General features: G+C 46.0%; 1 protein-coding gene across 5 annotated transcripts in view; it reads right to left on the bottom strand.

Moving 5' to 3' along the window:
* Positions 1-15372, bottom strand: part of dab2ipb (DAB2 interacting protein b) — a 125432-nt gene that overhangs the window by 50685 nt on the left and 59375 nt on the right. For 4 of the 5 annotated variants that reach the window (XM_069673041.1, XM_069673042.1, XM_069673043.1 and 1 more), the window contains one exon: positions 599-752. In XM_069673041.1, coding sequence (XP_069529142.1) covers positions 599-752 — 154 coding nt within the window. Of the gene's footprint in view, positions 1-598; positions 753-13436; positions 13545-15372 lie in introns of those variants that run through there. The other variant, XM_069673044.1, reaches the window with a different exon arrangement.

The following is a 15372-nucleotide window of genomic DNA, read 5'->3' as shown; positions in this document are numbered from 1 at the left end:
CAAACTCCACAAAGAAAGGCCGCCTTTGTCCGAACCAGGATTCCAAACATGAACCTTCTAGCTGTGAGGTGACAGCACTAACCACTGCACCTGTGCAGCCTGTGATTGGATGTTTCTAAGCTGCAAACGTAGCTTTGGTTTAGCGACGATTTGAAGGGCCAACACAATCAATAAAGTCTCACTAATGCCAATATTTCCATAATACGTTTTATGTTAACTTTAGTGTAAAACAGACAGACACTGGGAGTTTGTTTTCTGTTAGTTAGAGTTGGTTACCTGCCATCCATCCCCATCGTAACCAAAGTCGTTCCAGTTTACGGTCACTTGAACATAAATTGAGGGGAAGAAGTTTTCCACTAACTGGGAGGATTTCTTTTCGGGATTGTCTCCTGACAACACCGTTGCTCTAACCGTTTAATATCTTTGACAAAATTGAATAACTTCTCGAGAGGAAATGACTCAAACATACACATATATACATAGAAATGGACCTTTAACTGTGCAGGAAGAGAAAATAACTGCAGACCGGAGACACAGCATGCGTATTTGTATTTGTATGTCATTATACAGTATACAGTGCGTTTGTGTGCCGCCTCACCTCAAAGCAGTAGTCCTGCCCGAGGATGCTGCTGTGAACAGGCTTGATGATAACCTCGTCCTCCATGCTTAGGTCCAGGGCTTCCACAGCGCTACTGGGGCTGAGCAATGACTCATGGGAGCGAGACTCCTTCAGCCTTGGCATCAGATGAGATCTAAGAGTGGGAAAGAAGCAAAAAAAAAAGAAAAGAAAGTGAGTCACCCTGCAGAGCCTGAGTAGAGGAAGTCAGAGAGGGAGCGAGAGAGAGAGCGAGCATATGTACTGTGTGTATTAGCGAGCGTTCATGGTGAGTGTGAAGGAAGAGTGTGAGGATGACGAAGAGAGGATGCTCCACTTCTTGCTTCAAAGTCAGCGAGTCCTCAGCATGACAAGCTCGCACACTATAGCAACACATGTTCACGCAGCCACTCGCTAATGAACGCCTTTGTGGGCTCTCATTTGCAACTTGAAAGATCAGCGAGCGGCTGAAATAAGCAGGAAAAGATCTGAGTCGAGCTGCAGAGCAAACCGATGCAGCGGAGCCGCTTTAAACAGGAAGTTATTCATATCATTCATAATCATTAATGGTTCGTTTCAGTGATGTAATAATGTTTCACAGTGTTGAACCACTTTCTGATTAGTGGAGTGTCAACTCGGTGCTGTTGCACTTTGACACAAGTTTAGAGTGCACCAAAAAAAAGTCCAATAATCTGACAGAAGGCCCTGAAGCCCAAAGCATGGACATCTTTACAGGTGGTGAAGACGAGGGACAAGTGAAGAGCTTTCTACTGTGTATTTAGAAGAGTGAGAGAGTGGCTGTCACCTGGTAAGAGACAACGTGCGTCTTCATGTTTGTCGTATGATCCACATTAGGTCTGAAGCTAACTGTTGTTTTTCTTTCCTTCCTCTATTGTTTCTTCATGGTCGAAAAATGCTAATAAATGTCAATCAGTGTCAGAAATGTCTTTGTTTTTTTTCAAGTTCACTGTCACAGAGGAGAAAAAATATTCCCATAAGATGCTATAATTTCCCTCCAGTGAGAATCAAGTGTTTAACCTTGTAAACATCTCCATGTGGTGTTCATCATGTACTACAAGACATATCAGGGACAACATCAGCAGTCATCTCCATGGCTGGACCTGTCTGCTTTTAAACTGCAGTGTACCAAGGACAGGCTGAACAACACATTTTCAGATTGGCAGGGTTTGTGACGTCACAAACCTAAGGAGCCAATCACGTAAATGGACGGGGTGACGATGTGCGAGCCAGCGTCATTTTTGCAAACTCACGTTAATATTACAACTAATTACTACATTTCAAGCTAGCTAAGTTTCAACAAGCTGCCGCTAAACGATGGCAGAGACGTGTTTTGTTTTCGCGACGGAGGGGGCTGTTGGAAATTTGCATAGTGGGCGGGGCCTATGCTGATTCTGGAGATGTCTTTTTCATATGTCTTAAAACATGAATGGAGCTCACTCAGACTGATACTGATACTTTATAAGCTGAGCTGTGAAATGCGTAGGAATATGGAAGCTATCGGTTGAGAAACAGTAGCACCAAATAAAAAAGGCTGTTGACGGCCATGTGAAGCGGTGAACATATTTTTAATTTGGCGTACACTTAAACTGATTTAAAGGGATTTTTTTTGACTAGGCCTTTAAAGGGTTGCTCACATACCTTTTCCCCTTGCCCCTGTCTACAGCTGTACATAGCTTAGCTTTGGTGCTCCTGCCGGCTTGTCCAAACAGGGCAGTAAATTCCTGTGTGTTTTGAAAAGCTCATACAACCTGCCTTTAAAAACTTCACACCAGGCCTATCCCTTTCAATAATTGTGGAAGCTTTAATCTTCATTACTGAGCTTGATATTTAGCCAAACAATCCTCTTGTAACATTCATTAATAAGCACTTGTTTTAAAGTATTAAGAGCAGGATTATTCTCCAACACGTCATTAAGTGGAGAACTGTAGAAACTGTCAAACACCAGATCTCGGTGCTGTAATAACAATCGACTGCAGCCGGGTTTCAGTCCGCCTCACTGTGATAAGAGGATGAGCGCGAGATGCGAGCAGCGACACAAACATCAGCCCCTGACAACAGGGCGACAGAGGGTCACCGGCTGGTGTAATGACTGAGAACACTCTGTTAATAGTGCCCTCTATGGACGGCTTACACACTAATCCCATGTATGTGAGGGGGCCTTCTGTCTGTGTGTGGACTCTGCGTCTCTTCTGTGGACGAAAAAGAAGAGCATTCCAGGAAAAAACGCTGCAGCCGTAATGACAGATTAGCAACCGCGAGCAGCCCTTTGTACAGTCAGCCGGCTTTGTAGTTAAATCCACGGTCCAGTGTGGAGTGGATAATGATCCTCTCTAGCGCTTACACACAAACGCACCCTCCTGCACACACATGCTGCAGAATAAAAGTGTACAGTCGCAAACACCTCAAGGATCGCTTTTGCATTTGAGAATCCAGTTTTAAGAGCTGCTAGCCTTTTGCAAAGCACAGCTGCAGGGGAAGTGTGTTTGCAGGGAGCTCTGCTTTCTGATTGGCCGGTTAGGTACCGGGCAGAACAGAGAGCGAGTAAAGAGAGCGGAGAGGAGGGGAAACAGGGTTGTTTTTTTTTCAGGTGGGTCTGAACCTGCATTAAGATGTTTCTACTCCTGTCACAAACAAACCTAGCTCGCTATAAACTTTTAGCCCACACATTTATAACACTATCAGGATGCATGCAAGTATTTCCCCTAAGAAAATAACCTGCAGCCATCCGAAAACAAGATCCTCTGGAGTTCTATTCTGCATGTTCTGAAGAGGGAAAAACCACAAGAAGAAGAATGCATCTCCTCTGTTATGATTCTCTTTTCTCTCTGCATATCATATTAGCACATTAGTGTCAGTGGGAATGGTGGGAGACTGTGAAAGTAAGAATTGATGAATAATAACGCCGCCTGTCATCTGCGTGGCGCTGGATTAAATCGCGCTGTAACGTGTAATTTACAGCCTATTGTGGGCCACTTTGTAACCATGACAGTGAAAGACTGTCTGGCGTGTGAAATGCGCTCGTAACTTGTGTGTCGCCCGGTTTGACACACTGTTCGTGTCAGCCGCGGCGAATAACAACTGGTATTAAAAGCAGGGCCGGCTTCACTCGTGTTTCCCTTCCCCCCCTAACGTCATCTATTCTCAGCAAACGTCCTTCCTCGTCCTTGACAAACCTCTGTTTACTCTGCCACTATTTCTCTCCTGTCCTGTGTTTCTCTTATTCGCTGTTTACCTGAGGGGCAGAGGTATGTTCCCGACACACACACACACACACCTCTCCTCTGCTCTGTTCTTCTTCCACTGTTCTGTCTCCTCTCATGGACACGAATCACACCAGCCCTCTTCGTCTTCTGGGCTTCATTCGTGCCACCTAAATATTTCAGACACACGCGCGTCTGATAGTGCAGACACTTCCACTGGCTCCTGCACACACAGAGAGGTGTATAAAGCCCTGTAGTAAAATACATAATTGAAAAGGTCAAGCCGTAAAGAACAGTCTTTGTAAAGACCTTGTCAGAAGTACAGGGGAAGTTGCAGCGAGAGCTGCTCACGCTGTATCAATTATACTTTCTGTTTGCATACATGACGAGATGAAATGCCTGCATGAGTTGGACCAAATGTAAGAGACACACAGGTTTGTATTTTCAGGTGTTCCTTTAAAATGTTGCACAAGTATAAATGGAATTTCATATTGCATTAATGTGAATCTGCCCATTTGGCGTGACTTGACAGGATTACATAATTAACTGAACACCAGCAGCTTTGTCTCTTCTGATTCATGTGTACCATGAGGTGTTTTTTTATCAGGAACTGTTGTGATAGAGAGGCAGGTGACGAGGAACAAACTCCCACTTTTGATACGGGTCACGTTAACAGCGTGTTCCATGTCGATGCTCCGATTTAGGTCTGATTCTGAACATGCGTCCCAGTTGAGGTTCTTTCCACCTGCTCGTTTATAGCCAGCTCTGTAGATTATAAGTAAACAAACTCCCACGATGCCATCGGCTGTTTTAAAACATGGACGACATGACAGCTCCCTAAAAGTGAAGCCAAAGCCTCTTTATCGCCCCCTGCTGACTGGCTGCAGTATAGTTCATAAAGCCCGTCTCCTCCATGTTAACAGATGAGACATGAGTCAAACTATAAAATCAAAATACTCGTCAAATACATTTTTCTCAAACATGGTTTCTGTCATTATAGTTAGTTCTTATCATGCTGATTTACGTCCAAATGTTCGTTTTTCTGACAAGTTGATTTTTAATTAGTTATTTGATGCTGTAAAAAGGATGATTGACAGCTCTGTTGACAAATACGCTCCTGCAGAGTAGAGGACGAACAGCGAGAGGAAACGTAACTGAAGCAGTCAATGAACTTTCCGTATGCATGAATATCTGCTTCAGACCAACAAAAGAAGCTGTCCTGCCTTTGACTGCGTCGACGTGAGGGCGTTTTCTCGATAATGAAATGTGTGTTCTGGTTTTTGGAAGGAGCGGAGAGTCAACACTGCGGCTCCACCAGCCTCAACTCTCTACTGCGCAGACTCTGCCTTCAAATGAGCAAGATGGCGGCGCCCGCTTCAGGGGGTATTTTGGCTTCAAGAGGTGGAGACGCGTCGTCCATCTACAGTCATTGCACTATGTACAGCTGCAAGTATACAGGTATATTGGTGGAATACTCACAATATTTTATAGAGTCAGGCAGTAGCAGCATGGCATGGATGCTTAGTGCACAGTAGAAGAAGCAGAAGCCCGTACAGTACATCGAGCTGTATTCAAACATCTGTTTCCATCTTTCTGCCTTTAGAGATGCTAATCCTGACTACTTTTCGGACTCAACTAAGTGCAGTTTTTTTTTGCAATATTTAAATTTCCTGGCATGTTCGACTCTCAGGTTTTACATGTTACAAAACAAAAGTAAGTCTTCGAAACACCTGGTCGGCTGCAGGTGTATATATTTACCACTTAGGAACTCATGCCACTGCATCAGTTCATCTCCTATCAGCACGGTCTGAGATCTCGACGCTCGGTGCCCTGCCCAGGTTCGATAGAAACTCAGTTAGGACTAAGCACAGTAATGGATTCTGAGTGTGTCTGAGCTGCACCCAGTGCGCTCCCTATCTGCATCCTGTAAGAAGAGTTCATCTGATAGTCCGTCTGGGATCTGATACAGTCTGAAACCTCGGGCCCGTATAGGCGTCAGAGCACTTAAACTGCTAACACACTGACTTGCTGGCGAGCTGGAAGAACCACAAGGGACTATGTTTGTACTGAAGCTCAAGACAGGCTGAATTAATGTACTGAAGCTCCAAACAACAGTGCCTTTAAAGTCCAACAGCAACAGCACGTTGTATTGCACGTGAAGTGGTGTTAATCTTCATGGGAAACAACACCAGGACGTTACTGCAATGACCAACATGCTAAAGCTTCTGACACAACCTACAACAACACACACTGTTCTCAAGAGAGGCCCCCAGTTAATGCTAACGCTAAGCAGTCTGATGTTAAGTCTTCTTGCTAACAGTGTTTACTGTGGTCACCGCCCTGCACTGTGTTTACACAGCATTTAGCTTTGCTGTTAGAACAGCATTTAGAACAATCAATAAGCTTTCCACTTGGAGACCGGCACAGCAATTACTTGTTAATAGTTCTCCCGACCAAAGAGCTGTAGCAGGTATGCATGTTAACAAGGAGAGCCAGATGAAGATGAATAGCATTAGCAATGTTTGAGGACATCTAACTATTGTTCCAGCTAGTTACCAAAGTCTTCTGTCATTCAGCCATTCAGAGGCATAACGAAAACATGCCCCTCCCCCACACCACAATTATTAACAATATCCTGGAACCTTCTACTAAAGCAGATATAAACAAAAGATGTCGGTTAGCGTGATAGCCTTGCTAGCATTAGACAACTGTTGTTTGTTTATGTCCCCGTATTAAAGGACCAGTTCCCGATTTTCAACCTCAGTCCTATCATGCTAATATGGGGAGCTAATGTCATAATGGTAGAAACTAAATGCAATTTTGATATGTGCCTTTGGAGGAAGCTATCCCCTTCTCCAATGGGGCCTGGAAAACCTCCAACAGACTACGTAAAACGTGTCATCTGGCGGAGGCCAGGGAGCTCGCTAAACTACACATCCTCAATCTAGTACGCCGCCTCCGATGTCATGTCTCGTTCAAAATCGTCAGGTTTGAAATGTAGACTGCAGACATGAAGATTTTTTGGACGATCCACCGGTATATTCTCGTCATATTTCGGATTCTGTACTGCTCTGAGCCATTGCCTGCAGTGAAACGGTAGTATTTCACTCCAGCGTCTCTCGCTTTGCCGTTCCTTTCAGAGGGCAGATGAAGGGGCGCAATGCATGCTGGGTGTTGTAGGAACGTAGAATGAGCGAAACCACGAGCTGTTTGTACAACTTTCTCCACATCTATATAAATATTAATGCTTCTATCGATCACAGAGAACACCAGCTTTGACTGACAGCGGCCTTTTCCAGGGACGAACTGCTCCTTTAATCGTATTTATGCAGCTTCAGGTCCACTCAACATTCCTCCCCTTGATCGTCCACGCTGGATGACTGGATTAACTTATAGTGAGTCACTAAATCTATGTTATGTAATGGATGCCTAACGGAAAAAAAACTGAAAGGAGAAACACAACAAATACAAACGCTCACTAAATGGTATGACAATGGTGTCAATAATAAGTCCAAGTTTATCCTTATTATAGAGCTAAGCATCAATTTTTAAAAGAATATTAATGTTATTTTGTATGAAAACACAAAAACATTAAAGGCAGCATGAATGAAGACACATTGAATCTTCTTGCTTTGGTTAATTTGGTGCATATCGAGTGCAGACATGTTATTTTTGGCTACCTGAATATGAAACTGAGTGAGGTTATAACTGACTCAGAGGTGTTAAAAAGCTCTTTGATCCTGCGGTGGATGGAGACTGGTTAGACCGGTCTCTGAGAAGTATGAAAATACTTTCCGAACAGCAGCAAGTGTTGAAAAAGACCGCCTTGGCTCGTGCTCTGCCATGAGCCAACAACTTACAAAGGTTCTCTAATTTGACACCCATCTATATATTACAATATTTTAGCCTATTATCTATGAAAGGAGTGTGAGTACAACCATAAATAGAGCCTTACAATATGAGAGAGTAACTAAAAGACGAGCAATGTGGACAGTAGATGTAACACCAGGTGAGATGGTTTAGCAACACCGGCAGCACAGCGGTGAGACAAGTGATTTGTAACAGTGTGCTTAAGGCGAGGCTGCAGCACACAAAGTTTTCATCACGCTCATATCCCTGTAGGCTCTCAAGTTCATTAACTGCTCCTCACAGCTGGCTCAGCTTGTAGATGGGGCCCTCAAAAAACCAGCCAGCAACACCCACCGCTCTGCGAACACCTGCGCCTGAACTCCAACATCAAAGCAGAAAAAAACATCACGGTTAACGGCGAACAACATGAATCGCACGGTAATTGTTCGAGCTTGATTATGAAACGCACGCACCGCAGAGAGACAGGCGACCATTATTCCTGCAATCGAGCCAGCACACAATGAAGTGTCCATTATTCCCACTGCTTTGGCTCTGACTCAGCGGAGAGGACCACAGGCCGCGATGAAACAATTACGTGTCTGTCACATCGCGGGGCGCTCTGTCACGGGTCTGATCGCTCATTTGATCCGAGCAGATGTGGTTGGTCTTTCTCTGAGCTCGGCCGGAATAAAGCAGCACTATCAGCTCAAAGAGGAAGTTGAAGCGCGGTCAAAGTCAGACGTATCTGCTGATTTATGTCTCCGTCCCACATGTTCTTAAGCAATACAATTTGGGTAATGATTCAATAAGGCGACGCAGCCTGTGGTTGCAGAAGTAAGAACCGGTGGTGACTCCACTGGTCGCAAAAAGTCAGATTGAAAAAGGTCCTTACCTCTCAGGTGACTTATTACCAGAGCAAATTAGGGCTATTTGTCCACCAGGTTAGACACTAACTATGTGTATCCAACCTTTCATCCAAATATGGTCACTTCTGGTTCAAGATGTCCGCAGCCCAAAACTCACAAAGTAACCGGTGACGTCCTGGTGGCTACTTCCACTTCTTTTTTGCACTCCATGGTTTTTTGGGTTTACCTGTTTTCGTGCATCAACCCGCCATCTGTCGATTGTCATCTACACTGGAGTGAACAGTTGGTAGATGGGTGGCAGGAGAATACAGACAACAACACAAACGTCTGGCCGATTGCGAGAGATAGAAAAGAAGAGTAGTCGGGAGGAGGCGAGGGAAAGAGACGAGGGGGATCCTGTCAGATGCTGCTGGTGCAGAACGGTGGATGTGCAAGCTGAACCGTTGACATGTGCCTACAGGCCCCGGAGCCCAAACACCAATCAGGGAGCGGCTCAGAAAAGGAAAAAAGATCCAGTCAACAGAACAGCAGAGCGAACCTCATTCGCTGTCGGAGTCCGACACACTGCAGAGAAAGAACAGTCTCCGGGGGGACAGAGACGAAAGCTAGGTTGTTGGGCTCTGAGCGAGTGAAGTGCAGCTGGATGTGCAGCAGCTAATGTGACAGCCGCACTATTACTCCCATTGCCAATAACCCTGAGAGGAAAATTTCCACATTTAGACTGACATGCTCGATCGCAAAACATCCTCTCCGCTCATCCATCCGCGACCTCTTTGAGTCCTGATTGACTGCGTCGCACGGCTAGGAAAGCGATAACAATGAAAACACGAATTAAAGCAGATGGGTGCCACAGATGAGTGGGTGCAGCCAAGCTCGCGTTACTGCATATCCAGTGCATTAGCGCTTCGCAGCAACCGCCGCCGGTTGATGGTGTCGGTTCTTTTCGGCTCGCACACCGCCAGCGGTCTAATGCACGCGAGACAAAAGAGAGATTATACTGGGGGAAGACGGCGAGAAAGACACGGGCTCGGGGGCATCTCCGAAGCTTTGGTGTGACCGCTTTTGTGAAGGAGCAGTTAGCGCTTTACACGGGAGCGCACATTGTCTAAAAAGTATAGAAGGGATAGCTGCGCATAAAGACGGCCTTTCATTTACAGGAAGGAAGCTCCAAGGCAAGAATGAGACGCTCAACCGTTCCCACTTAACACACACAGGAAAGGAGGATGCTAACTTTAGCATTCAGCATGTAAATAAATAGCTCCTTTTTAGGAGTCTGCAGGGATGCCCGACTCAGAGCACTGGCATATCTTCTACAATGTGGGAAAAGTTGGCTGGTAACTGAGATCAGGTGGCAGGAGAACAACTGTTGGGAGAGCTAACGCAGCAACCGAGCCAGACTGTCTGCGAACACACACACACACACATGTACACACACACACACAAGCAGGCACAGCTTGATTACAGTGAGAGCGTAGCCTCCCTGCTAGGGCTGGGAGGTAATTCAGTGTAACATCTGCTAGGACACTCACTGCAGGAGAGCAATGCCGAGCGCTGCGCTGAAGAGCTGCTCCGGAGCGGGGGTCGGCTGCGGTCTGGCTCCGTGAGGTCATGGCGTCGAGCGAACGAGAACAGAACAGCTGGACAAAAGGGAGATCATGCTAGCAGCTGCAGAACACAGCATGCGAATAACCTGAGATGATCTGCGAGAGCTGTTGAGTGAGTTTTCGTGGTGACATCATGGGAGTTTTCGTGTGTGCCAAGCTCTGCAGGATGTGACACATGTGGTGCATTTGTCTTACTCATCTTGATTCTGTTCCCAGGTCCGTTTTTAAGAGCCAAGGGTCACCGGAGTGTATCATGTAGCGACAACATTACAGTGGACTCTGTTCAAGTGAAAGAGCGGTGTGTGCGTGGGGGTGTTTCCATCGCTCGTCACTGTAATTACATCAGGGTGTGCGGGCAAAGCATCGCAAGGACAGAGAATGTATAATGAGGTCAAAGGTCGCACTAATGAATAACTCCTTAAGTAGCAGCTATGGTCAGAGGGCAAAGGACAAACATCATGCTAATGACTAATGGCTTTCCTGGAACTCACCGCTGCGGTGCGATCAGTATATTGATTTAAATAATGCACTTTATGGGTCATGTGGTGCAAAAACGCAGCATGATGGAGCGCGGCTTTACTAGAATACACTACACAGCCTCGTGGAATATTCTGTCTCATGACTTCATGTCCCAGTGGCCCAGTGTGACTAGTCAGCCATACACAGGCGGTATCGCCCAGAGCGGCAACAACACTCAGGCACAGATTTAGACGCTGCCAGAGAAAGAAGAACAAAAGACAACATGTTATGTTGACCGATCAAACAGTGCATCAGTGTCCGCTTTTAAACGCTTTTTCCTTTATAGACTGAAAAATGTCCTCTGCAAGGATTTCACAAAAAGTACTGCTATGATGTTTTATGTTACATGTTATGTAACAAGTACAGCCTATATTTGCAGTATTACAGACTGGGTGTCAGGTGCGACTCTCGCGGAAAAAAACACAAGCGGCGCCCAGTTAGTGACGCGTTTTCCATCACCCAGCAGTGGTTGGTTTGCCAGAGAGGGTAGGCGGAGCTAAGCGGCAAATGTTGCGAGTAAACAGTAATCTACTATGGCTGAACAAACAAAGAAAAGATGGATGACTACAGATACAACTTCAAAAATAAGTGAAAAGTTTATCTACTCCTATTTGAGAAGAAGAAGACATACACATACACACACATGCACAAACAGAGCCCTTTGGACATGCGTTAATGGAGTCAGAGTGAGGGGGGCTGCACATGAACATGCGCCCCAAGCAGTCGGGGGGATTCGGTGCCTTGCCCAAGAACAGTGTCGCACCAGACAAATAGGATCTCGACGGTGTCCAAGTCCCTACAGACGGAGCTACCGTCCCTTATTGGTAGGATTAATCTTCACCTTTGGACTAAAGACTTGGTGTGTTGTATATTTACAGCCTACTTAGCCCTACAGGAAATGGACAGACTGCACCGCTGCAGTCAACATTGCTGGTTTAAGTTACACTATCAGTAATAACGTGAGCGTGACGACGGGGAAGTCATGGGCCAAGAATTGATGTTTTCATTATAGACCAAAATGAAATGAACCAAAATCAATACAATGTATTAAGCTATAGATTTGTGGTTATTATAGCTTCATATATTCTGCAGTTTAACCCTTTCTTTAACCAGCACTCCTGTACGTCTCTGCATCCATCCACTCTGTGGGGAGATTAATCATCCCTGAATGAATCAGACGCACTTTTTTAAAGCCTGTTTCCCTTTTAAAATGTGATAATATGTGCTTTCAAAAACGGCGGCCAACTCGGTCCATTCTGCGTCTGCCAACGAACATCCTCGGCAGGCCAAGGCGGATTCATTATGTCCAACCAAAGAAAGCAGCATTCACACACACACACACACACAAAAAAAGGAACATCTTTTTTTACTTTGTAACTCAAAGTACCTGTGACCACCGCTTCCGCTCTCATTAATTCTGCACTGTGCAAAAGGGAAGATCGGAGGCAGCGGTAGGAGATGGAGGCAAAGATAATAGAGTTATCACCATGGTAAGACAGGGGATAATGAAAACGTTGGCTTAATTGGGCCAATGTCTGCCCGATTAACAGACTTATCGTTCGGCTTCGGGCCATTGAGGAATCCTTAACTGTTAAACCCTGAAGGGCGGAGAGGCTTCGAGAGACTGTCCCTCAACATTACATCACGACTTTAACAGCAGTGACGTATTAACTATGAATTAATACCACAACCACTCAACATATAAAGTTTGCACTTTTACATTCCTCCTTTGTTATTCCTCATGAGCCATTATCGATCTGTAATAAGTGCTGAGGAAATATAAGCACGCTTTAACCACAAAAGCTCAGCAGAGACAATAATAGACTATTAGGGGCAGACAGTCACATATCTGTGGGGATGACTCAGCCTTGACCATGAGGCTGAGAATACTTAAGGCACGCCAAGGTCACGCAAAAGCTGTGCTCATGTGCTGAAGAGTGTTTATAGGTTCACACGCTCGTATTTGTGTGTGTTTGGGAGGCAGAGGCAGACCAAAGCTCATGCGAAAAACGCACAACTCGGATTCTATCTCCACGAGAGCTACAAGCAACGCAAGGTTTGAACTATTACACAACTTAAGTGCTCGGGGAGCCACGTGCAAAGGAGAAGAGAAGATGAGGAAGTGTGTTTTTCACTTCTTGACCTGAATATTCAAACGCCCCTGTGGCATTGGACAAAGAAGCAGGCGAGTGCTCAACTTCATGATGAGGAAGGAAAAAAAGAGGGCAGAGACTCTACTTCCCACGCAACACGGCAAAAACTCTGATGGCAAAAACAAAATCGAGCCTCTGATCTCTGCAGAAACTATTTTCCCCTGATTTTTTTCCAGCTTTTATAAAAGTGTTTTTAAATTCCCAGTGTGGAAAAGGTGAAGCAGATAACTGCCTCTAAATGGTGAAATGTGCTGTCAATACTGAGATCTTATTTGCACTCTAAAGCCGAGACTTGCCTCTGGCACTGAATAGTTTCATGTTCAAGCCTGAGCGTGTCCTGGTTTTCCTCACAGCGCCGACCTCTCCAACTCTTCACAAGTGCCGCACTTTTTACTCTGTTCTAATTAACCATCCTGACCTTTCTTTACATTTATAATTCATGCACAAAGTACTTTACGGCATTTAGGTAGCAGAAAACAGTTAGGTGAAGCCACAACGCACAGTCCTGTGAGTGAACCGTGGGCGGATGCAGAGACAGAGGTTTCCTGAAACCACGGCATGCAGCTGTGCGAGAACCAGCTGCAGCAGCGAGCGCTCCCGGGAATCAAATATTAAAACAAAGCACTTACGATTTACTGAATATGTGAAACATTGTCCAGCAGAGCCTCTCTCCGAGCCGGATCCCTTAAAAACACACGGCTTCGCTTTGGGTCGCATTCCTCAGCGGCGGCTGGGTCTCAGTGTTTTCCCCGACTATTTTTGAGACTCTGGGAACGTGGCTGGAGGCTCTGCCCTCTGAGTTACACCGCACCGCTCCCAAAGGATGTCTGTTGCTACTAACACACCCCTCTCCACATCCCATTTAAAAAGACAGCGCTGTTATTTGGGACAAGCCTGCCCCGTGGTCCGGTGTAACATTATAGGGGGATGAGGTAATGCGAAAAGTCAGTGCTGGAGGCGTGGAGCTATGAAGGTAAGAGTCAGGGGGTTGGATATGAAGGCTTGTCTTTGACATCTGCAGTATTTTATATGCATTTGCTGTGGTTGTGCATAATAATCATCTTTTTTTGCAACCATATATGCACTTAAGGAAACATAAAAGGCAGCTCTGACTCCTCCTGACTCGGTTCTTATTGCAAAGACAAGCAAATTAAACCGAAAAAAACATAAAAGAAAGAAAAATTGCGACAGAGAAGCGAGCAGACAGCCGGTTATAAACTCGTATAGGTGCTCCTGTCGGAGAAATACAGCAAAATCTATATTGTTCTAGCTGCAGTCGCTCCCTAGGATACACGGTTCCTCTGTCATCATCAGATCTGTCTCCCCTGCTTTTTCTCACACTGACACAGACCCAGAGTTGGCAGCCAGGAAGTCAGCCTGGCCTGCCTCCTCCTCCTCCTCCTCCCCTCCCTGGTTTTTCCCTGCAGCAGGAAACAATGGCCCAGCCTTCAGCAACACACTCTGTGGGAAAATGCTGGGTCCTTGGCCGGAGCGAGGGACTCCAGGAAACGGGAGAGAAAAAAAAAGAGAGAAAAGAGAGAGAGAGAGAGAGGTGGAGATAAACGAGGCCAGCCAGGTTTTAGGGAGGAGACGCGCTGCCAGATGTATTGTGTGTTTGTCGACCGAGCGAGGGACGACTGATGTCACCGCGAAGACGTGCTGTCAAGAGGCGCTTCAATTCGAACTGATGTTTGAGCTCCGAAGCCCCAGAAATGCCAGTCATTTCCTGTGAAATAATTACATGGAAACAGGTCCAGTTTAAGTGTTTCTCCTCCCTCAGCGACAGGAGGAACATTTCAGCTCGATCACTCAGCACTCTGCAGACGTCATTATGTAAAAAGGCTACAGGAGCTACAGTAGCAGCTGTCCGCCTCAACAATGGAATTCATTGTGAGCAATACAGCGGAAAGGTCTTAGGTGGACCGTTTCTCCAGTCCCGAAACAATTTAAGTATCATTTGGGAGGTGAAACTGGAGGAGGTTTAATGTACTTGTTCCTCTCGATGCGTTGGATTAGAACTGCTCGCTCTTATCAGTCGTAAACAGACCTGCGAGGCGTGCTGTTTGGGAGAATGGCTGGGTAAAGGTTAACTACAAAGCCAAGGCGAAGCCTGGAGACTAAACACTCTGGGGGATTTCCTCATTCCTCTGGTCTGGGTCATGATAATATCGTCCCTCACAGGGTTGTTTGGAGTGTGACTGTTCCAAATGTAATGTAGGACACGCTAAAGCGAGGGTATCCTATCTGTGGATGTTTGTAATCACTGGAGCAGGAGAGGAATGCAGAAACCTATCTTAACATTATTCAAGCGTTCAGAACAATAGTGCTCAACCAGTATGTGTGCAGGTTTCTGTGCATGCACACAAAATCCACGTCAAACCGTGCCAAGGAGTGCGTGGGCGGAGTAAGCGCAAGGTCACGAGCGCGGTGCACAGCGGCAGACAGCAGCAGGACGAGGTCACGAGAGAGGGTGGGTGAGATGGAGCCCTCCAGGCTAACTGTCTTGTCTGTAGGCCGCCCCCGAGAGGCCTCCCCTCCGAGAAGCTATTCCCCTGCTAGCCGCTA

This window comes from Semicossyphus pulcher, unplaced genomic scaffold (assembly GCF_022749685.1).
Source record: "Semicossyphus pulcher isolate SPU_LCO1_2020_fin unplaced genomic scaffold, fSemPul1.0.p SCAF_22, whole genome shotgun sequence".
Lineage (NCBI taxonomy): Eukaryota > Metazoa > Chordata > Actinopteri > Labriformes > Labridae > Semicossyphus > Semicossyphus pulcher.
This window is presented reverse-complemented; position numbering and strand designations above follow the sequence as displayed.